This window comes from Danio rerio, chromosome 3 (assembly GCF_049306965.1).
Source record: "Danio rerio strain Tuebingen ecotype United States chromosome 3, GRCz12tu, whole genome shotgun sequence".
Lineage (NCBI taxonomy): Eukaryota > Metazoa > Chordata > Actinopteri > Cypriniformes > Danionidae > Danio > Danio rerio.
The window spans coordinates 6,253,512-6,277,771 of record NC_133178.1 but is presented as its reverse complement, the minus strand read 5'-3'; the positions used below and the strand labels follow the sequence as shown (position 1 = coordinate 6,277,771).

Below are 24,260 nucleotides of genomic sequence, written 5' to 3'. Positions count from 1 at the left end.
TTGCGGTCGCCGGATTTCCAATTATTTACAATGTTTTCTTACAGGAACATACATTAAATAAGTTACTGGCGAGTTACTGATGTTCATTAATGTTATATAAATTTATCTTTAAAAAGCGGGAATCTCACGCGATGTGAAACAGTACTGCTGCTTCAGGATATTTCAGACATATGGACACATATTGGATAAATAGAGCAAAGCCACACCACATGCAACTTGATCTTCCATCGTTATATGAATTTGATAAGAAGTGCGCAACATTTTCACGCTAAAAACATGTCTTATGCAGGAATGTAACTGATAATGCTGCAACGGCTTCTTTAAGTACGAGATCAATGTAGCGAGTTTTGACGCTCTCGCCGCCGGAGCTGAAGGCAGAGAGCGTTGTCGACAGGGCGGCCAGAGCGACCTTGGACGCTCTCGCCGCTTTCGGTGTGAAAGTACGGTAAGAATCAAAAGATTAACATGAACAAAACACTAAACGGAGCGGCATCTGGATGAATGATCGACTTGCAGAGCACCGCCAGCCAGACCGCTTGAGCGCAAGCCACCACCGAGCTGAGGGAGGGCGAGAGACTTCTAGGTAGAATGAGAGAGAGAGCTAGAGACGCCATTGCTGTCAGCTTTATATAGTAGGAATCCCCAGTGACGTCACGGGCATCATCCAATCCTGGATAAGCCGGGTAGAAACACTCCTCCTAGTACTCGATCGCAACAAGCACAAACCAGCAATACACACATAGATTAATTAATTAAATAACACAGACCCACGTAACAGCAGTCTTTTCATTTTTATTTCAGGTCTGATGGAGGACACACACCGTCATGAGAAAATGAGTGAAAAAACTGACTCACTGAAGAAAAAAGACAAAAAATGTGTCACCTGCACTCAGTGTGGGAGGAGTCTGGCAAACAAACGGAGTCTTCAGCGTCACATGAGGATCCACACTGGAGAGAAACCATTCACATGCACTCAGTGTGGGAAGAGTCTCAGAAGTTTATCAAACCTTAATTATCACATGATGACCCACAGCGGAGAGAGACCGTTTACATGTTCTCAGTGTGGGATGAGTTTCAGACAATCATCAAACCTTAATAATCACATGCTGATCCACACTGGAGAGAAAACACACAAATGTGATCAGTGCGGCAAAACATTTTTCAGGGCTTCAGATCTGAAGAGCCACTTTAGAGTTCATACAGAGGAGAAGCCTTATTCATGCTCTTTGTGTGGAAAGAGTTTCAGACATCGAGAAAGTTTAAGAATTCATGAGAAGATCCACACCGGTGTGAGAGAGTACAAGTGCTCTGAGTGTGAGAAGACCTTTTATAGCGATGAACACTTGAAACTACATGAGAGAACTCACACTGGAGAGAAACCGTACATTTGTTCAGTGTGCATTAGGAGTTTCAGTCATTTTGAACATCTGAAAATACATGTGAGGATTCACACTGGAGAGAAACCGTACAAGTGTTCACACTGCGACAAGAGATTCAGACAGTTAGTAGTCCTGAAAAGACACGAGAGGATTCACACCGGAGAGAAACCTTACAAGTGTTCACACTGCGACAAGAGATTCATACAGTTGGAAAGCCTGAAAAGACATAAGAGGATTCACACTGGAGAGAAGCCTTAAAGGGGGGGTCCACAGCGTTTTTTTTTTAAGGTTTAATTGTGTTTAGAATCAGAATCAGTTTTATTGCTAAGTGTGCTTCACACACACCAGGAATGTGTTTTGGCTACAGAAGCTTCCAGTGCACATAAAGTGACACTACAAAATAAATACGAAAAAAAGTTGATAAACATTAAACAGAGATGCAGTTAGTCGAGAAATCTGGATGTTGGATTGTATGTACAGATTTGTTATAAATACACAGGTTATACGGTGCTCCGTACAAATGCGAATGGAGAAAGTATTGTGTTGTATATTGATATAAGGTGCTGTGTACAAGTAAGTATGAGAAAGTAGTGCACAGTTGGGGGATATTTAACTGTTCATGAGGTAGATGGCCTGAGGAAAGAAACTTTCCCTGTGTCTGGCTGTTTTTGTGCTTGGTGCTCTGAAGCGCCGACCAGACGGTAACAGTTCAAACAGGTAGTGTGCTGGGTGCGAGGCATCCAGAGTGATTTTGCGAGCCCTTTTACTCACTCTGGAAGAGTGCAGTTTTTGAAGTGTAGGAAGGGTAGTGCCAATGATAAGTTCAGCAGTCCAGACTATTTGCTGTATTCTACGGAGGTTTGTTTTGGCAGCTGAGCCGAACCAGACGGTGATTGAAGTGCAGAGGCCGAATTGCATGACAGCTGAGTAGAACTGCACCAGCAGGTTAAACTTCCTCTGCTGATGAAGGAAGTACAGTCTCTGCTGGGCTTTCTTCGCAATAGAGTCTATGTGAATGTCTCACTACAGATCCTGAGGGATGGTGGTGCCCAGGAGTCTGAATGACTCTACTGCAGCCACAGTGCACAGGGGTTCTCCTAAAGTCCACTATCATCTCCACTGTTTTGAGCGTGTTCAGCTCCAGGTTGTTGTATCTGCACCATAACGCCAGCCGCTCCACCTCCTGTCTGTATTCAGACTTGTCACCGTTCCGGATGAGGCAGATAACAGTAGTGTCGTCCGCAAACTTAATCAGTTGGATGGAGGGGTCTTTTGCGGTGCAGTCGTTGGTGTACAGGGAGAAGAGCAGTGGGGAGAGAACACATTCCTGGGGGGCACAACAATGTGTGTTTTTGTGATTCATCTGTAAAAAATCATGTTATTTGTTTACTAGGGGTGTAACGATACTCAAAAGGCACGGTTCGGTTCGGTTCACGGTTTTGGAGCCATGGTTCGGTTCGGTACGGTTCGGTTTCTGTTTGCTGTGGGGTTAGGGTTGATGTCATGTTAACAGCAATGCTAAGAGACAATTCACTTAATAACAAGAACATCTTACCTTTTTCTTAATTAACTTTGTCATCGCATTTTTAGTACAGTCAGGATACCCGAGTAAACAACTGGAATTAAATAAATACCTCCAATATAGACTAGTCAGAAAAAAAAATAATTCTTTAGTGCAGCCATCTTAACTAAGTAAACTAAAATGAAATAAATAACTGCAGTGTAGACTAGTGAAAGATCTTCTTCAAAAACACCATAATATCCACATTCTCCGATGAGAGGCTTGATCTCTGTGCAGACACAGACGCTCATTTTTGATTATATGGTTTCATTTAGATAGATAGGTTTCCGTTTAAATTAATGAAAAATATACATATACTGTGTTTGTAAAGTGTTTTTTCATGACATATTCACCAGTAAAATACATTGCGGTTGTGTCTGAAACTAATGTTAGGGTTGTAGCCGGCTGTATGTTTGCCTCCCGATCTCTCTCTCTCTCTCCCGCTCCCTCTATGCCGGTCATTTATGTAGGACCGCCTTCACGACAGCTGATGCCTGTCATTTCTGTAGGTCCGCCTTTTTGACAGCTGATTGGTCAGGAGACCGATCTATCATCATTTGGCGACGCAGCGCGGGAATGTGAAAAGCATGTCAGGAAGAGCGGGAGAGAGAGCGCTTTTTCCTTTGATCTCGTTTTTCGTGTATTTTTCTGACATGATTATGATTTTAGTTGTTTTTGCTTAACTTTCGTTTGGGTAAAATTATTTTGCATTACTTTTGCCCACTTTAAGAAATTTTGTGAGGTTTGTATATTTTTATTTCAATTGATTTGTATATTATTTTTTAGCTCCGACAATATAGCTGTATCTCCTCAAGTTCAGTCTTGGTGTAAGGTGGATAGGGAAAATGTCATACGATTTCCATTTTGCAAACACGTAGAAAATGTCTTGTTAAAGACATCAGGTAAGAGGTGAAGGTCATCTTTGTTTATTTTATTCAGTATAGGGAAGAATGCGGCGCACAGCGCTGAAGACCTTTTTTTTCTTTTCATCAGTTTTAGCGAGGTAAGAGGGGTTATTCATGAGTTAGAATTGTTTTATTATATTTATTTCTTTTGTTTGTCTTCACTATCACCCCCTTGCTCGAGTTTAACTAATTAAATTAAATTAAATCACTTTTGTTGGCAGTTCTGTTGCTTACACCCTCACATTGTGAAATAACCACACTTTTTAAATGTTTTTCCTTACAAGTAAGTTTCGTGAAACAGTTGAGACAGACAGGCGTGCGCTTTGTCCACGACACAAATTCTATTCCTGTACTCAACTGGAAAACCAAAATGTTTCCACACAGATGACTTAAATGTGTCTGGGGGATCTGCAATCTCAGTACTATGTGAAGCAGCCATCCTGCGTCTAGTAGTAATGAGTGTGATGCTTACTCAAGTCACATGACATAACATGCACTAAAATACTAACTTTAGAATATAATATTTAGAACAAAACCTCATCATTACTAAAACAATTTAATCAAATATGATATTAAAGATGTGTTTAAATTGGTTCAATTAGTTAGAGACAAGTGACGTCAACCTCAACAATGGGCAGCAGGGGGCGTGAGAGTACCGCGGTACGCCACGAGAGTTTCGCGATACGTATCGTAGTTGGTGTATCGCGATATTTCGGTTCGGTTTTAATATCGTTACACCCCTATTGTTTACATGTCTTACCTTCATTTTATACAGCTACTGAACTAACATAAAAATGAACATCATATTTCCTGGTTCCGTCTATAAGGCCCGCTCTCAACGGGCTCTGATTAGTCAGCTAACCTAGGTGAAGTTAATTTATTAAGTAATTTTGGTGGAGCGTGTGCTTATGATTGATGACGGCTGATCCCGCATAACCAGAGTTTCTTACTTTAGGTATCTTCGCCCAGAAGAATTCCCCTTCCACCCCTACTCCTCCACCTTTCCCTTTATATGGTGGCACAGTGGCCTAGTGGTTAGCACCAGTGGCGTCGCTAGACCTAATTTACTGGGACACGTACCCCAGTAAAAATCGCCAGTGCCCCAGTAAATGCTTTGAGATATGATTTACTTCATATGCAAAGTGTATTTATTAAGAGTGGTAATCCCGGAATAAAGACGTTATTCACTATGTGCAACTGAACTACCGCTGGTAAAGGCAATTTAGTTTAATCAAAAAGCAAACTGACGCATCTCTGCATGTGCGCAGAAAACTATACCCGGGTGCGGGTGCCTCACACACCGCTCCTGCTTGACATGTTGCTCTTCTCCAGGTCCCGGTTGTTAACATGTACGCAGAAAAAAATACTTGCTCCTCACGTGCCACTCATGCGTTGTGAAATTGACAACCTTTAATGCGGAGGTGACGGCAAGCAGTGAGTTTTGTAAGTTGACAAAACTAAAGTTTAAATAATATGATGGTGATGTTAAGCGTGCCTCATGATAGATTTTTTGAATGAAGTAAAAAGGAGGGATGATGAGTCGGGGAGGTAAGACTTTATAAACCTTATTCTCTGCCATGTGACAAGTCTAAGACAACAGAATATTCTATAAAACATCTTTCTTGTATTCTATAGAATTGTCTGTAGAAATTCGTTTAAATGAAACTAAATGAAATCTTTTGGATTCTCGAGACCTACCTGAGCTCAAACTCCCTTCTCGCTCTGCAAAAAGGAGAGAGCCTTGGGCTCGAGGATCTTATGAGCTCAGTGTTCTCTTCTGGGACAGCATGCCAAACAAGCTTTATAATTAATCATCAGCTAAGTGTGAACTCTTGAATGTTTAGTGATTGGCGGATAGGCTCCACATCACCAGGAAACGTCATGCCTCTCCTGCATGCTGTCTGTTAATAATGTCAGTAAAGCCGTATCAGTTTGAGCCTGAGTCAGACACAGAAATGAAGAGGACACAGCTGAAGCCATGCAAACACGACTCTTGCAAGATGTTTCTGAATGGTGTTTTTGTTTTGTTCATTGGTATGAGGAGGAATGTGGTCAAGCCGTCAGCATTTGATAGAAATAGTTAAAGCAGATCAAACAGACAGAGTAACTCTTTCTAAATTACAGATTTGCTCAGTTATTTGTCCTAGTCCACTCAGTACAGTGTATTTACTATTGCATGCAGTTTTATATAATGTGGTTTAACCTTGTGAGAGACAGTAGTAAACAAATTAAAGAAACATTCAAATACTTTGTGTTACAAATATTCCTTTATTTCATTTCCAGGTCATTGCAGATCCACATGCAGGTTTATTACAAGAGAATGGTCAGGCAAGCAGCGGTCGATACAGGAGCAAACGCATGTATACAGGCAAATCCAGGATCGTGGTCATACAACAGGCGGAGGGTCAAAAGGCAGGCAGCAGACAGGAATAAACAATAAAACAAGGCAAGGGTTTAACACGGCAAGGAAAACTCATTGTTAGGGATGGATGACGTGAAACTGATGTTTCGACACAGTATTCATATCCAAAAGCGTAATTTTTTTGAAAAACACTGCAGCGAAGCATGATCCGAAACAGCCAGGTCACGTGATTAAAGTGATTTGAAACACCAGGGGCCTCATGTACGAAGACTTGCGTGGAAATCTTACTAAAACATTGCGTACGCACGAAGCTGTAAATGTGCGTACGCAGAAAAAAATTCAGATGTATGAAACACTGCGTACGCCGAATCTCACGCATATTCTTTTGTACATCTGAATGAACGTGAAACTGAGCGCAACATGCACGAGCACAAAACCCCTCCCTGCCTCCTCCCCCGTATGAATATGCTAATGACTATGCTAATGGCAAAACCCAACGAAAAAGCAATGGCAAAAGCAAGCAAAAAGAGAAACTTTGAACAGAATGTGAAATGGAGGTGCTGCTTTCGGAGGTAGACCGGAGAAAAGCGGTGTTATTTGCAAGTTTCTTCTCCGGAATTAACAACAAAAGAAAAAAATAGAGTGGGAGTTTAGCTGATACGGTTAACACAGTTGGGTCTGAACATATCGCACTGAGTGCATTTAAAAAAGAAATAGTGTGGTTTATATCTGTAAAATGTTGCAATACCCTAAGCGGCCTCAGTGGCGCACCTCATAAGAAGCCTGAGATCATGTACAGACATATTCGAGCGTAAACTCGGCTCGAATCCAGCGACTGATAAATTCTTTCTTCTTTTTTCCCCGCTACATATCAGATTTTGCCCACTATTTATCAAGAGAAAGACAAGTAGGAATCATTAATAAGTTTGTGCATCATATTTTATTTGCACATTTATTGAATGGAAATGTTTCTGATTCACGCATGCAAATTCATCTTCAGATAGTGTCTTTATAGCAATGTGCGTGCGGTAGATTGCTCAGATTACATTGCGACTGCTGCAATTTGCGCTTTAATGTTTAGCTGGTCAACTGTATGGTATGGAAATCTTACATACCTACTATATGAACCCGTCTCATACAGCTGCCATTGCAAGGCTCAGACACTTTGTAGAGAGGAATTTAACACAACTGCCTCTAGGAGTCGCCAATGGAAATAAAACAGACACGCACAAAAAATGTGCGTACGCCTGCCAGAAAGCTGCCGTGAACCTGCGCACATTCCCACGTTCAGTTCATTGTTAGTAAATCCAAACGTGAGCGATTCTGAGCGTGAAACCTGGCGTACGCAAAGTTTTTGTGCGTATGCAGCGTTGATACATGAGGCCCCAGGTCACGTGAATAAAGTGATTCTAAGCTTTAGTCATTTTAGAATGGTTTCGAGACCTGGCGAATCTGCGTTTGACTGATTGGGTTGGGAAAATCCTCTTTCTCATGTAGCCTAGTGGGCTATTGTGTGCACAAAGTAACCGTGCTGCAAATGGCCTGAGTTTGAATCCTGACTTGTACAAATACTCTGAAATTATGATTTGATGTATTTTAATAATGTTACTTTGTTTTATGACAAAATCAAGACATATTTATTCAAAGTGTTCATTCACATGTCAAACCAATGTTAAAACAAAACACGTGACAAGAAAAGAGCATTTACAAATTAATATTTATAACTACATCACTCTGGGTTCAAACCCATTACCTCTGCATGCTAATCAGGAACTCTCACCGCTCCACTAAATGACCTGAAACCTCAACTCTACAGCGTGGGGTTTAATACATCAAATTGCTGAACTGTTTCTTTGCTGAAGCTGTTCCAGACCAATACAGAAAAAATGAACACTAGGTGTCACTGTAGAGACAGGGTTTCAAAACGTTTCAAAGCTTCGACACATTTGCTTCGGCTGTTTCAGTGTTTCATGAAGGCAGGCACTTTTTTCCAGGGGTTTCCAGGGGTACAGCGTAACCGCTACTACGTCATCGGGTGGGCGTGGCCTATCTGTGAATTTGCATAGGTCACGGATCATGCGCAGATTGTGAAAACAGCCGTTTGATTCAGATACCTGTACGTATTCGCAGGGGTTTCGTGTCAAATGCCTTTTATATGCAGTACTAAATAGCTGTCCTGATCGCAGGTGTTTCATGTGAAGTCTGTGTATGTTATATTAAACAAATTAACTTAAGATACCTCTCAGATTACATTAATACTGTTATAACTTAAGATACTTGTCCCGATCCTTCGGCTTTTGTGTCAAATACTTTATATATCATATACAGTAGCATCAGATACCTGTCCTGATGCCAGGGGTTTCATGTATAATTACTTTTATATTAGTTAACATCAGATACCTGTCCTGATCCCAGGTGTTTCATGTATGATCACTTTTATATACAGTAACATCAGATACCTGTCCTGATCTCAGGGGTTTCATGTATGATCACTTTTATGTTAGTTAACATCAGATACCTGTCCTGATCCCAGGTGTTTTGTGTATGATGACTTTAAATAAAAATAGAAAATAAATATGAGTTATGTTAATTAACTAAGATCGAGAAAGAAAAATTAACCACGGTTTATTACAGAAAATGTGGTATTTATTTGTTTAAACATGACTGAATACCATATTTTAAACTACAAAAACACGGTTAATCTTACCACAACCATTATTATTTGGTTTAAAATGGAAGTACAAAAGCCCAGAGACAGTAAAACAGAGTAAAACGAATTAAAACGAGGTCGGCTGTTTTTGCTAAGGAAATCTTTGAAATATAACATTACAACAACAAAAAAAAAAATAACCTGTATGATTGTTTTTTTTCCTTCGTTATCCACCGCGGTAGGTTCTTTATCCATAATCATCCTGTTTGAAATGACCGCGCTAAAAAAGAACCTGTACTGCGCATGATCGGTGACCTCTCAGTATTGTTTTTTTTTAAGGGGGCGTTTCCCAAACACCGACCAAACCACGCCCATTTTACGTCGTGGTAATGAAACCCCTGGAATTTAGTGCATGCCGTTTCATGAAGCCTCGCTTTGCCTACCACTACACGTCTTAATGTCACAACAACAGATAATAACAGATAAGAAGTGTGTGTGTGTGTTTTGTGTATATGGTCCACCTGATCAGTTCCTGAGCAGCTCCCAGCCGTGTTTGTATGTGTAATCAACCGAATGAGGAACAGGTGTGTGTGAGCGGTGCATAACTGGACATGTAGTTCTTTAAAGTGGCAGATTCGTAGTTCTTCAGTGATCTGCACAGGCTGGGTCGCTGGTGACCGCGACATAAAGGCTGTAAAGTCTTTGTTTCTAATACACAGCAGGTAAAACGACCTACTATGCAATCGTAATGACATTGTACCATTGTTTCCGCTACATTTATTCTTCCATGGCGGGGCGCCACGCCAAAATTCATCCCGCCACGGCTACATTACAGCTTCTCATTCAAAACAATTAATTTTTTTAATAGCGGGTAATAATCACACCAAAACGCATTAAAGGGTAAGAGAATTATAATAGCGCAAGCTTTTCTGTGATCGTAGTAGTGCTGTGCGTTCTGTTTAACCCTTTAAGGTGACTGACTGACTGACAGGTGCGTGATGCGTGAGGCCAGCAAACACAACGTATAGCCGTTTCACTTCAGGATGCATTAATGCTACTTTGTAGGTCTATTGGAGACATAAATATTCCTAGCAAATCTAATAAATGCTGGAGACATACTCGTCACATAAACACACTAAATCGCACACAGCAGCGTTTGTTTGAGAGCGCACAAGAAGATCTGCGCGCTCTTTAAGCGGCTTATATTTGAGGGGGCGTGTAAGAAGTTTTGTGCACGAGCAGAGGAAATCGGCGCGCAAGCACAGAGATTCGCATGCTCGTAGGCTATTACATAAATGCAGTCCTGACTTCTAATACTATGCTCACGACATTTGTCATTGAAATAATAACGCCACAGGTAGTTGGTAGATCTGTGTAAAAAAATAAAAATAAAGGCCTCCTGCCACAACTAGAAAAAATCCAAGAGGAAACGCTGTGTACTGTAGTCAGGCTAGGACAAAGTAAAACACACTTCAGGTATTTATAAAGAGTATGTTTATGCTGAATAAATAAAAGAATATAAAAATAAATGCAGGGACAAACCTATAGTGAAAACAACACACTTTAGTGAATGAATAAATAAGGAAACACGTTACAGAAACAGGAGTGAATGATATGATGTGGTATTTCCTTTATTCTGAGTAAAACTGCTCATTTCCAATACTAATAGCTTTCTTCTTGTCAGATGGGTTCGAGTAGTTCCTCTGTCCTGCTGCGCTTCAGCAAAATTTAGCATCACAAGCACACTGAGCACCTTGTGTCATCATATAACACATATCAACCAATCAGCGAGGGTGTCTGTCAAGCCAGAACTTCAAGTGCAACCAATCCTTTTAAACAGAGACATACGCTGTAAAAAGTGATTCGTTACTTAAAGCGAGTAAACCAATTGCCTTAAAAGCAACAAGCTGACTTCACGAAGATAATGTAAGTAAACCCATTGTAACTTGGAGCTGTTCAGTTGACTTCATTTGTGTAATTATGCTAATTTAACTCACTTTTTAAAGTCAACTAATCACTTTTTACAGTGTCAGACTATTTTAGCGTGTCTGTTTTCCAATAACGACTGTAATTATTACAATATCACATATTTGGTGCTTCATTAAGTTGATCAGATCTACAATTATAGCCTGTGTTGAATTGAGAAGACACACTGGAGTCTGGAGGAGCAGATTTATCTTACTGTATGTCATTTTGCTGGATACAGAAAAGCTGGAAAAACCCAAATATAATAAATATATATTGGTGTATTGAGAAAAAAAGTGATTAGTTTACTTCTATTATTTTAAAAAAGTGAGTTCAATTAGCATAATTATACAAATAAAGTCAACTGAACAGCTCCAAGTTACAATGGGTTTACCTACATTATCTTCATGAAGTCAACTTGTTGCTTTTAAGGCAATTGATTTACTTAAAGTAACCAATCACTTTTTGTTTGGTGTTTGCTGTAAACTAAATTGGTTTTGTTTATTTTATTATGAGTTGAACTAAAACATGAAGTTGTATTCAATGTTTTTGTTGGTGGTTATTTATTTATGTATGTATTTATTTTATTTGTTTGTTTGTGTATTTATTGTCTGCTTAACATTGATTCTGAAATGATTAATTTACTGAAGCTGATTTCCTCCTGGCGCCCGGTGACCGCTGTAAGTCGCTGTTGCTGTGATTGTCCTCTAGATGGCAGTAGTACACAGCACACTGATAGCGGAGGCGCTGGAGGAAAAGCTCAGAACAAGCAACATTAAACTCGTGTTGAAGATGAGAAGAAACAAAGACGCTACACTTCAGCTTTTATCAACTCTAGAGAGATTATTTAGCGAACACGACACAACTCCTGCCTTTCTTCATTATATCCTGGCTCTTGACTGTCAATTCCTCTGTGAAAGCGATCGGGAATAGCGGACTTTTACCGTGTTCATATGTAAACAGGTAACGTTGTGTTTCTCTCCTTATTTATTAGTTCAGATTCCTACTTTCTCAATATTCAAGTGTTTTTCTCTCGGCTGTGTTCCTCTTCAGTGTCGGTTTTCAGCTTTGTTTTTGCTTGGTTTTGGCCACTAACCTCTTTATTAAAGCTCTCGATGTAAAAGCTTCTCGCGGTAAAAGCACAGGTTATGATTCCTGTTTACTTTCACACATTCTTATACTTCAGGATTTGTCTGATCTTTATTAGCGGCAAATGAAATGCTGTGTTCACTCATTTCACCCTCATGGACAAATACTGTAGTCATTTATAGTAAATAGTGTAGTAGAAATACAAAACACCAACACTGTACTACATTTACAACAACTATATTACAACACAGCACAGTTTACTGCAGTAAAAACTCATGTTTACTACAGTATGCAGAGCATTTTCTCATTTCACCATAGTTACTGCTGCAGCATTCAGTAACACAGTTGTACAATACACTTTATTATAGGATGGTTCAAAAACTTTATAGTATTAACTATAAATTACTGTAGTATTTTTCAGTATTGTAGTTATGGGTATCACTATAAAGCAATAGATATTATAATTTTTTGTCAAGATAAAGGTTGATTAATGCCTTTACTAACATGAACAATCAATTAGTAATACATTCACTACGGTATTCATTCATCCTTGTTAACATTATTTAAGTTAAACAACGTTAGTTCATGTTAAATCTCTGCATTAATGTTGACAAGCACAACTTTGGATTTTATTAAAACATTAGTAAATGTTGAACTGATTAATTTACAGAATTATTCATACTTAATGTTAGTAAATGCATGAACTGATGGTGTAAAATTATTGTAAAGTATTACTGAACTATAAAATGTTAGTTTTGTGCAAAAACAATAATTGGCTAGACAGCACCTTGTTGTGTTTTTCTGGTTTATTTTATCTTTATGAGCAGGAATCAAGGTTTGATCAGTGTTTTGTGCATTTTAAAGTCTTAAATTTCATTGCATTGTCCTGAATGAATATACTATGTAGACGTTGTTTCCCAAAGTTTGGCTTAATTTAATCTGTGAATATTGGGGTGCAGTGTAGTTTATTAAATCAGTAGAATCTTGCTGGATGGATCATAATGAAAGCGCAGTTGTTGTCTCAGCCTGTGATAGAGCAGACAGAAATAGTCGGTCACATACTCATTTCATTTATTTATAAATATTTTCCTATTTTTAAAAATTCTAAATTATTCTAAAATATGTAATCAGCCAATTTGTCCTGGTAAAACAATCACAATCGGCCATGAAAAATCAAGCTCAGTGCATCAGTGTGTTTATTGATGAATGTGTTGATGAGTTGTGTTAAATGGTTGTTAAACTGCATTGGACACCGGATGCAGTGCAACATGAAGCGCACATGACAGTTGGAAGTATCGTACACCAGACACGCACATTCACATGTTATCTAAAATGAAACTATTCAGATTAGGCTTGGGCGGTATTATGGTATACCGTGGGATCTAAAAATAGCAACGGTGTCAGTTTCAATACCGTTATACCGTCATAAAGTATTAAATATCCTTTATTTAATGCCTACAAAAACGTATGTGTGGTAGTCATCACGGGACAGTGTGGAGGAGAGAGGGAGGGGGAGAGGTGAGGTGACGAGTCGGACTCCAAAGTATCCTGCAGTTTGGCAGTATTTCCAGTTTCGACTGAACAGAAGGGAGACGTCACGTGGTAAATATGAACTAGAGGTCTGCATTAGAGCTGAAGATCTTTGCCCAAACCCGGCGAGACCCGAAAAAATCCAATCCCTGCATTAAAATCCATCCCTGCAAAAGGTGAAACAATGATGATGGAGTAGTAAAAAAGCGAATTTTGACAGCGGTCAAGCCAGTCACTAGCTCAGAAGGAGCGGTTATTCAAGCTGCCAAGGTAGGCTATTTAAGCAGTCGCTCATACACTGCGTATTACGGTAGAGCGCAAACCGCAAGCTGACAGGTAAAAAGACGAGGCCACTCGCTACACTGAAACTACTGTCATGGAAAATTAAATAGATGTTCCTGACTGGTAGAAGATGAACAAACAATCCTACCCAAAACTTGCAAAATCAGCCAGATCAGAACTCTGCATCTCGACCTGTAGCAGCAGCAGTGAAATGGTGTTCAGTTCTGCTGGACCCCGTGAGCGCAGGACTGCGATAAAGCCTGTGTTTTTAATAATGTTCCTCCACAAACACACGTAGCCTAATCTTGGTGAGTAAAGGGTTTTTAAATTATAAATAAATAATAATTAAACCATATAATCATAATGTAGACAGAGTATACAGGCTTGGCAATATTCTTTCAAAATTCAGCTTCACCTTAATGCCAGATTGTGAAGAGAAGTGGCGAAACAAATCTTGCAGAGCCTTTATCTTAATTTCGTTATTGCCAAAATACCCGTCATCATTTAGAGTTTATTTTAATTTGATTTGTTAAGCAAGATTTCTTGTCATTGGTGTGTTAAGCTAATTTAATGGCTAAGGGTATGTATACCCAAGTTACAGAGGACTTATTTTATTTCTCTGTTCCAACTTCCAAGTGGCCTATAGTCTACGATTGTTACGAATAAATTATGTTAAAACATATAAATGATTCATTCTTGAAAAAAGGCAATAGAGCTGTGTGCATGAGCACATTTGTATAATGTCGGGCTGTAAACGGGTTCGGGCTTTTATAAAGCTGTCAATCAAAATGTACCTGTCAGGCTCAGGATTCATCGTGCCTAATTTTTATGGCCCGATTACAGCTCTCTGCATTCCCGCTGCTGTAAATCATTATTGAAATTTCTGAATACATCATTATTATTATTATTATTGAACTGTATTGAAATGAACACACACAGAGAGAGAGAGAGAGAGTGGTGCTGTGCGTCTCTTGGCGCGCTCTCTCTCTCTTTCTCTCTCTCTGTCTCTCTCTCTTTCTGTGTGTGTGTGTCTGCGTGCGAATGAGAGCAGTGTCCCGCGCAGAAGAATACAAACAAGACAAATAGGTGACCACGAGCCTTAGGTCGCATATAAGGTATTCAGTTTCTGAATGGTGTAGGCACAAGCTAACAGTTTGGAGATGCTGTCTGAGCCTTGCGTCATCTTTTTTTTTTTATTACGCTGGTAATACCGGATACCGGGGTAAAATATGGAGGCGGTTTGACGGTATCAAAATTTGGATACCGCCCAAGCCTAATTCAGATATAGTGGCGTGGCAGAAATATGAACAGTGTCCTGAGTCATGGCTGGAAACCACTCCAGTTGGTCCATTGTTCTTATGTTGTTTAATTGAAAAAAAAAAAAGGTCTGTGTGTGTTTATATCAACCCAGTATGACAGTCTATACACTATACCTACACGTATGTCTGTCCAAACAGCTTAAAAAGTAAAGCTTAAAACGCAGCATAATAATGGGGTTTGCTAAATAAACAAGATTCGGAAAAGCTGATTAGTGATGGGTCGTTCTTGAACGATTCGTTCATTTTGAACAAATCTTCAATATGACTCAGGAACTACGAGTCCTCTCAGGGAGTGATTCGTTCATTTGTGCAGGTGGTATCGTTAATTTCAAGTCTTTTGAGTCGTTCATCGCGGAAAGGCAGAAGCCAATCATACGCGTTTAGAGCCGGAAAAAGTATTGATCTATTCACGTCTCGAGTCCTCTATCGGGTTTGAGTGATTCGTTCCTCATGGCCCAATCATATGTGTTTAGAGTCCGATAGAGATTTGATCCATTCACGTCTCGAGTCCTCAGGTTTGAGTCATTCTCTCACGTGATGAACAAACTAGGGCTGCTCGATTTTGGGAAAAATCATAATCACGATTATTTTGGTCATAATTGTAATCACGATTATTCAAAACGATTATCAGTTAAAGTCAAAATTATTAGCACTCCTGAAATTTTTTTTAAAATAAATATTTCCCAAATGATGTTTAACAGAGCAAGGAATTTTAACAGTATTTCCTCTTATATTTTTTCTTCTGGAGAAAGGCTCTTTTATTTTTATTTTGGCTAGAATAAAAGCAGGTTAGAATATTTTGAAACCCATTTTAAAGTCAATATTATTAGCCCCTTTAAGCAATATATTTTTTGATTGTCTGCAGAAGAAACTACTGTTATACAATGACTTGCCTAATTACACTAATTAAGCCTTTAAATCGCACTTTGAATCTGAATGCATGTACTTTAAAAAATATCTAGTCAAATATTATGTGATTTCATCATGACAAAGAAAAAATAAATCAGTTATTAGAAATGAGTTATTAAAACTATTATGTTCAGAAATCTTTCCATTAAACAGAAATTGAGGAGGGCTAATAATTCTGACTTGAACTGTACATATACAGTTATTTTCCACCCTGCAAAGGAAAGATAAATCAATATAAAACAAACTGTTCTTTAAGCATGTTCACTGTAAGAAACACATTTTAGCTACAGAAGTCCTTTAGTCAAGAGCAGAGAGGCATGTTCTCCATTTGCTGTATGATTAATAATCATAAAAACAGGCGGCAGCAGGATTATCGCGCGCTGTCTCTTTAATGGTTTCTCTTTCGCGTGTCTTTTGATTCTCAACTCGTTTGTTTATTACACGAATGTGGGTTAATATGAATAATCACTAAACACCGCGTTTTGACACCTATTTGACCATTAAAGCGCTCACATTAAGATGACTTAAGATGTGTGCGCACTCCTCATCTCAGTGTGCGAGTGAGACCGAATGCTGACTGCATGCTTCTGTTCTTTGTGTGCGCGGCACACAGAATCATGCGGTCTTTCGCGCTTTTAAGAGCAACACGTGTACAACTGGAAAGAAGGCGGTAAATTATGCAATAATAGTTTATCTCGATTAATGGTTTTACATAATCGTTAGAAGCCGAAATCGAAATCGAATTAATTGCACAGCCCTAGAACAAACGATCATGGCTCCTATTGGCTCAGACTGTACATTGGTTAAGATTATATGTGACTGTCAGTGTAACGTGAACGAACCCCTGACATTTGAATACATGAAGAGGTGAGCTGAGCAAAGAGACAACAATACCTTCATAGACAAAAGAGCAGGTCAACATTGAATTATTATTTTCTCCTTCTTATAGTATTCTACTCATGACTTATTTGTTGTGTGATCAACCTTTTGGGCTAGTTGTAGATGTGTTTTGGAAGCAATTCGTAACATTTTAATAATATTTTGGCAAATTGAACCAAATGAACGAAACGACTCAAAAAAAGATTCATTCAACTCGATGAGCAAGATTTAAAGATCAGAGTCAGTAAAATGATCCGAACTTCCTATCACTAAAGCTGATTTCAAAATGCATCTGTTTATAGTTGGCATTTGTGGTTTTCAATTAGATAAAACAACTTTTTCTTCTAAAAAAAAATTATTTCTTAATATAAAGTGCAATCTCAGTGAATCAGCTACATCGGTGGCGCTGGTCAATCCACAATAATTTAGTGGCTGCATTTTATTTTATCACTAATTTATTTATTGAAATATTGTGAATTTAAGTAAGTACATTTAAATTAATAATATCAACAACTAATTCTTTGAGGGATGGCCAGAATTTACACAAGAGTGGCCGTGGCAGCCCCTGTGTCAGCGTGCTGTTATGTCATTTAAAAGGCAGTCTTTTCATTTTTATTTCAGGCCTGATGGAGGACACACACCGTCACGAGAAAATGAGTCAAAAAACAGACTCACTGAAGAGAAAAGACAAAGAATGTGTGACCTGCACTCAGTGTGGAAAGAGTCTTGCACACAACCAGAGTCTCAGGAAACACATGAGGATCCACACTGGAGAGAAACCATGCACATGCACTCAGTGTGGGATGAGTTTCAGAGAATCATCAAACCTTAATAAACACATGCTGATCCACACTGGAGAGAAAACACACAAGTGTGATCAGTGCTGCAAAACATTTCTGAGGGCTGCAGACCTGAAAGGCCACCTTAATGTTCATACAAAGGAGAAGCTTTATCCGTGTTCTGTGTGTGAAAAGAGTTTCAGACATCAACGTAGTTTAAGAAATCATCAGAAGATCCACACCGGTGTGGGAGAGTACAAGTGCTTTGAGTGTGAGAAGACCTTTTGTGCAGCTGGAAGTTTGAAAATACATGAGAGAATTCACACTGCAGAGAAACCGTACATTTGTTCACTGTGCAATAAGAGATTCAGTCAGCTTGCACATATGAAAACACATGCGACTGTTCACACTGGAGAGAAACCTTACAAGTGTTCATACTGTGAGAAGAGATTCAGGCGTTTAGGACATCTGAGACAACATGAGAGGACTCACACTGGAGAGAAACCTTACATTTGTTCACTGTGCAATAAGAGATTCAGTCAGATTGCACAAAAGAAAATACATGAGAGGATTCACACTGGAGAGAAACCGTACACGTGTTCATACTGTGATAAGAGATTCAGTGATTCAGGAAATCTGAGACAACATATGAGGGTTCACACTGGAGAGAAACCTTACATTTGTTCTCATTGCGACAAGAGATTCAGTGATGTGGGAAATCTGAGACAACATGTGAGGATTCACACTGGAGAGAAACCTTACAAGTGTTCACACTGCGACAGGACATTCAGACAGTTAGGAGGCCTGAAAATACATGAGAGGATTCACACTGGAGGGAAACTGTACGTTCACACTGAAAGCGGCGAGAGCGTCAAAGTAGGTGAAAGTCAATGAGAGCCAGCGGCGAGGAGCAGTGCGGCACGTCTTGGCTGATGTTGGCGTTGTGCTGATTCGCCTTTATTTAATCACCCTAATTAAACAAAGATACAATCAGGATCCTCCCTTTGCTATATGTCTTAGCTAGAGTTTAGTTAAAGAGCCCATATTATACATGAAATAGGGTCATATCTTGGTTGTAAGGGTCTCCAACAACAGTCTAATATGCATGCAAGGTCAAAAAACACTTTCATGGTCTCATAATCTGCATTTATTTTTACCTAATTATCCCAGCGACTCCTGTATGAATCGTCCTGTGATTCATTTGTTCCCAAACCCCTCCTTAGCGCGAAGCTAATCTGCGCTGATTGGACCAATGACAGCCTGTTGCGATTGGTCGACTGCCTTCAGTCAGAGAGTGAAATGCCAAACAGCTAATCAGCAATATAAAAGTAATCACAGTTCATACACGCTCCATAGTGTAGGCGTGGATTTTAGCTGCCAGTGGGTCAATGTAAATACATTCGATGGACTTGAAAATACAGACGACTAACTATTTTATTGAGCAAAAACTCCAAAAACAGTTGAGGAGATCTTCTAACTTGTCTCACTCTGCTCTTTTCACAGACACACAAACATATATTGCCCTCGTCCTTGCGCGCACGCACACAAAAACACACACACACCTCCGAACAACAACGCTCGCGCACACACACACAAACACACACGCATACCTCCAGACGACAGCGCGCGCACAAACACACGCGCACACACACACACACACACACTACTCCTCCTCCACGGAGCTCCGTAAACAAACAGCACGCGTCGCGTTTTTAAAGTGGCTTTGCACGCGATATGAGAATATAGCGAGTTAACCTGATACAGTACACGTGGTTACAAGTAACACATCACAAGTAAATACATTTGCAAGCTAAAGTAAACGAGGCAACTTTAATCACACATACTTACACTTGAGAAATGGAGGAAGAAACTCATCCTGACGTCCATTAGTAAGTTACTCTTTACTGATCCTTCCTTTAACAAACGCCGATGAAGTATTCTTTGTAGCATGTAGTTTGCAGAAGTTTCCAACTGCTTGGTTATAATGCTGAGGTTTCATCTTTGGGTAGAGACTCGATAATGTCCATCTGCAGTGTGACTTCAATCGACCGGCATGGTTGTGTGTGTAGTTGTGGGTGTGGTGTGTGTCTGGGTTTCTATGTCAGAGTGCGGGGCCGCAGGTTTCAAATCTCCTGGGTTTGCGCGTGCACGTGAATAACTTGGTTTCGTTCGTACGTCATGGCGAAACACCTAATGACTCTGTATCAAGGCGACTCGTTTGAAGCACTATGAGTCGACTCTTTTATAGATGAATCAACCGTTTTAAACACTGTACTCTTACAGATTTAAGCCTTAGCTGGATACTTCACTTCACTTAGAGCTGTGTTACACACTACATGGAGGGGAATTTCAAAAACCCATAATAAGGGCTCTTTAAAGGATCGTCTTTAGAATGTATTTTGCAACAGAACAAATTAGATTCATACTTTACCACACAGGGTAACTTGATGGGTTCTGGAAAATGAATTCAGTGTCCACTCCAGTGAAGAAAAGTAATAAAATACACTTTTATTAATAAAATAAAATCCAGTGAAAAAGTAGAATAAATAAAAAACAAATAACAGAAACTAAAATCCTTACCTTATCCTCCGTTGAGAATAAAGGGCCTACGACTCTCAGTATACAGAAGTCAGAAAGCGCAAAGCTGAAGAGTACATGTCAGCTTTTATACTCAGTGTCTCAGTGACAGTGTTCATAAATCATCCCTAAACACAGGTGCACAAACTACTTCAATCATACATTCAAAGAGCATGCTAAATCACTTGAACAGCAAGAAGACAGATATATATAGAGTCATCAAGAGTACATCATATCATATAAATCAACATTTAGGCATTTTAATATCAGCCTTGATTTATAGTGTGCTATATAGTTGTGCACTTAGATTCAGGTGTGCGAACTCGGTGGAAAGTTTAGCAAAAGTACGAGTTGGGAGTTCATTCAGAGTTCGATTTCGAGCAAGAGGGTCATCAGAAGTAGCAAGGGGTTCACAGAGAGTTCGTCCAACTGGTTTGTTGGCTCGGCGCGCCCTCTGCCGGAGACGCCTCTCCTTTTTCTTACGTTTCGCTTCATCATTAAGAGTTGTGCTTTTACGCATAGGAATATCAAAATACATCAGAGATTTTTTTGTGTCTCATATGATTAATGTCATCAGACCAATCAGACATTACAGCGTCGAGGAGAGTTGAAATCAAGTCAGCTTTATGGTAATAAATGGGTTCGGCAGCAACCAATCAGAATGTAGAAGTCCACCGCTTGAGAGGAGTCCAGAGAACACAGTCACTGTGAACTTTAGTTCTGACCACAGTTGTTCCCAATGGTTTGATTATTGCAATCATCGGATTTCCAATTATTTACAATGTTTTCCTACAGGAACATACATAAGAAAAGGGCGTTTGACTGACAATCCTCTATCTCATGTAGCCTAGTGGGCTATTGTGTGCACAAAGTAACTGTGCTGCAAATGGTCTGAGTTTGAATCCTGACTTGTACAAATACTCTGAAATTATGATTTGATGTATTTTAATAATGTTACTTTGTTTTATGACCAAAAACAAGACATATTTATTCACACAGGGTTCATTTAGATGTCAGACCAATGTTAAAACAAAACACGTGACAAGAACAGTGCAATTACAAACTAATATTTATAACTGCATCACTCTGGGTTCCAACCCATTACCTCTGCATGCTAATCAGGAACTCTCACCGCTCCACTAAATCACGCGTGGGGTTTAATACATCAATTTGCTGAACTGTTTCTTTGCTGAAGCTGTTAAAGCAATACAGAAAATGAACACTAGGTGTCTCTGTAGAGACAGGGTTCCAAAGTTCTTCAAAGCTTTGACAAATGCTTCTGCAGTTTCAGAGTTTCATGAAGCCTCGTTTTGTCTACCACTACACGCCGTAATGTCACAACAACAGATAATAAAATCAGCACTGAAGTGTGTGTATGTTTTGTGTATATAGTCCATCTAATCTGAGCAGCTTCTAGCCATGTGTGTGTGTGTAATCAACCGAATGAGGAACAGGCGTGTGTGAGCGGTGCATGACTGGACATGTAGTTCTTTAGTGATCTGCACAGGCTGGGTCGCTGACCGTAATATAAAGGCTGTAAAATCTTTGTAATAGACAGCACATTTTAGCAGTTTAACCACATCGTAAATATGCCACCGTATATTGACACTGTACTGTAGTCAGGCTAGGACCAGGGCCGGCGCATCCATAGAGGCGACTTAGGTGGCTGCCTAGGGCGGCAGTATAGAGAGGGCGGCGTCCGCGACACCTCGCTTACCACCCGCATCCTCGGTTATGTCCGCGACACCTCCCTCACCACCCGCGTCCTCGGTTATATTTGCGCATAGACACAAGAATAGAGAGGGCGGCGTCAGCGACACCTCCATCAGCACCCGCGTGTCCTCAGTTATATCCGCGCATAGGACGGCAGAATAGAGGTCCACGACACCTGCGCATGCTCGGTTATATCTGCGCATACGGCGGCAGAATAGAGAGCGCGGTGTCCGCGACACCTCCCTCCCTCAGCACCCGCGCGTCCTCAGTTATATCCGCTCATAGGGCGGCAGAATAGAGGTCTGCGACACCTCACTTCATTTTCATAACCGGTCACTTTCGTTTTTACATTGGGGTTGAGGGCGGCGTGATCGTCCTCTGCCTAGAGCGGCAGTTCAGCTTGCTCCAGCCCTGGCTAGGACAAAGTAAAACACACTTCAGGCATTTATAAAGAGTATGTTTATGCTGAATAAATAAAAGAAAATAATACAAAAATGAAAGCAGGGACAAACCTATAGTGAAAACAACACACTTTAGTGAATGAATAAACAATGAAACACTTAACAGAAACAGGAGTGAATGATATGATGTGGTATTTCCTTTATTCTGAGTAAAACTGCTCATTTGTAATACTAATTCAACTTTCCTCTTTTGTCAGATGGGTTCAGGTAGTTCCTCGTGTCTTTAGCAAAATTCAGCATTAGTTCAATTAGCATAATTACACAAATAAAGTCAACTGAACAGCTCCAGATTACAATGGGTTTACTTACATTATCTTTGTGAAGTCAACTTGTTGGTACAGTGTGGTGAATCATTTAAATTAATTAAAATGTGAAATTCAGAGAACTTAAAAGATTAATTAAAGGTTTTTGCTGCCTAATGAGTAAGTTAAACACTTCTGTTTTGATGCCAAAACTTGATTTTTTAAGTAATGTCAATTATATTAACTTAATTTCTTTAGTAATGACAACAGCGGGGTTTAGCCTACAGTGTGGAGTGAGCCGGATACAAAACACATGGAGTGTGGAGCAGTAGAAACTCTTGCTGCTTCACTCCGCTCACTATTTACTATAGTATTAGTTTATGTGTGGTGTCTGCTGTCAATTAAACTGGTTTTGTTTGTCCTATGATGAGTTGAACTAAAACAAGAAGTTGTATTAAATGTTTTTGTTCGTGGTTCTTTATTTATTTGTTTATTTATGTATTTATTGTCTGCTTAACATTGATTCTGAAATGATTAATTTACTGAAGCTGATTTCCTCCTGGAGCCCGGTGACCGCTGTAAGTCGCTGTTGCTGTGATTGTCCTCTAGATGGCAGTAGTACACAGCACACTGATAGCGGAGGCGCTGGAGGAAAAGCTCAGAACAAGCAACATTAAACTCGTGTTGAAGATGAGAAGAAACAAAGAGGCTACACTTCAGCTTTTATCAACTCTAGAGAGATTATTTAGCGAACACGACACAACTCCTGCCTTTCTTCATTATATCCTGGCTCTTGACTGTCAATTCCTCTGTGAAAGCGATCAGGAATAGCGGACTTTTACCGTGTTCATATGTAAACAGGTAACGTTGTGTTTCTCTCCTTATTTATTAGTTCAGATTCCTACTTTCTCAATATTCAAGTGTTTTTCTCTCGGCTGTGTTCCTCTTCAGTGTCGGTTTTCAGCTTTGTTTTTGCTTGGTTTTGGCCACTAACCTCTTTATTAAAGCTCTCGATGTAAAAGCTTCTCGCGGTAAAAGCACAGGTTATGATTCCTGTTTACTTTCACACATTCTTATACTTCAGGATTTGTCTGATCTTTATTAGCGGCAAATGAAATGCTGTGTTCACTCATTTCACCCTCATGGACAAATACTGCAGTCATTTATAGGAAATAGTGTAGTATAAATACAAAACACCAACACTGTACTACATTTACAACAACTATATTACAACACAGCACAGTTTACTGCAGTAAAAACTCATGTTTACTACAGTATGCAGAGCTTTTTCTCATTATACCATAGTTACTGCTGCAGCATTCAGTAACACAGTTGTACAATACACTTTATTATAGTATGGTTAAAAAACACTACAGTATTAACTATAAATTACTGTAGTATTTTTCAGTATTGTAGAATTATGTGTATCACTTTAAAGCAATTGATATTATATATTTTTTGTCAAGTTAAAGGTTGATCAATGCCTTTACTAACATAAACAATCAATTAGTAATACATTCGTTATTGTATTAATCCATCCATCTTTAATGACATTATTTAAGTTAAACAACGTTAGTTCATGTTAAATCTCTGCATTAATGTTAACAAACACAACTTTGGATTTTATTAAGGCATTAGTAAATGTTGAACTGATTAAT

General features: G+C 39.4%; 2 protein-coding genes across 9 annotated transcripts in view; both read left to right on the top strand.

Annotated features, from left to right (window-relative positions):
• The window catches only part of zgc:174623, a 28,654-nt gene extending 22,562 nt beyond the window's left edge, over positions 1–6,092 (top strand). The window contains exon 2 of one of the 3 annotated variants that reach the window (XM_073934148.1): positions 802–6,092. In XM_073934148.1, the coding sequence (XP_073790249.1) occupies positions 807–1,637 (831 nt within the window). In that variant the 5' untranslated portion in view covers positions 802–806 and the 3' untranslated portion in view covers positions 1,638–6,092. The remainder of the gene's footprint in view (positions 1–801) is intronic. The other 2 variants (XM_073934149.1, NM_001114477.1) reach the window with 2 other exon arrangements.
• A 5,492-nt stretch (positions 6,093–11,584) lies between these two features.
• Positions 11,585–24,260, top strand: part of znf1001 (zinc finger protein 1001) — a 42,838-nt gene continuing 30,162 nt past the window's right edge. For 2 of the 6 annotated variants that reach the window (XR_012400650.1, XR_012400651.1), the window contains exons 1-3: positions 11,585–11,785; positions 17,452–18,489; positions 23,212–23,463. Coding sequence is in view for 1 of the 6 variants with exons in the window: in XM_073943652.1 (XP_073799753.1) it covers positions 17,457–18,489; positions 23,212–23,279 (1,101 nt within the window). In the remaining 5 variants the exon portion in view is untranslated. 6 annotated transcript variants of the gene reach the window in all.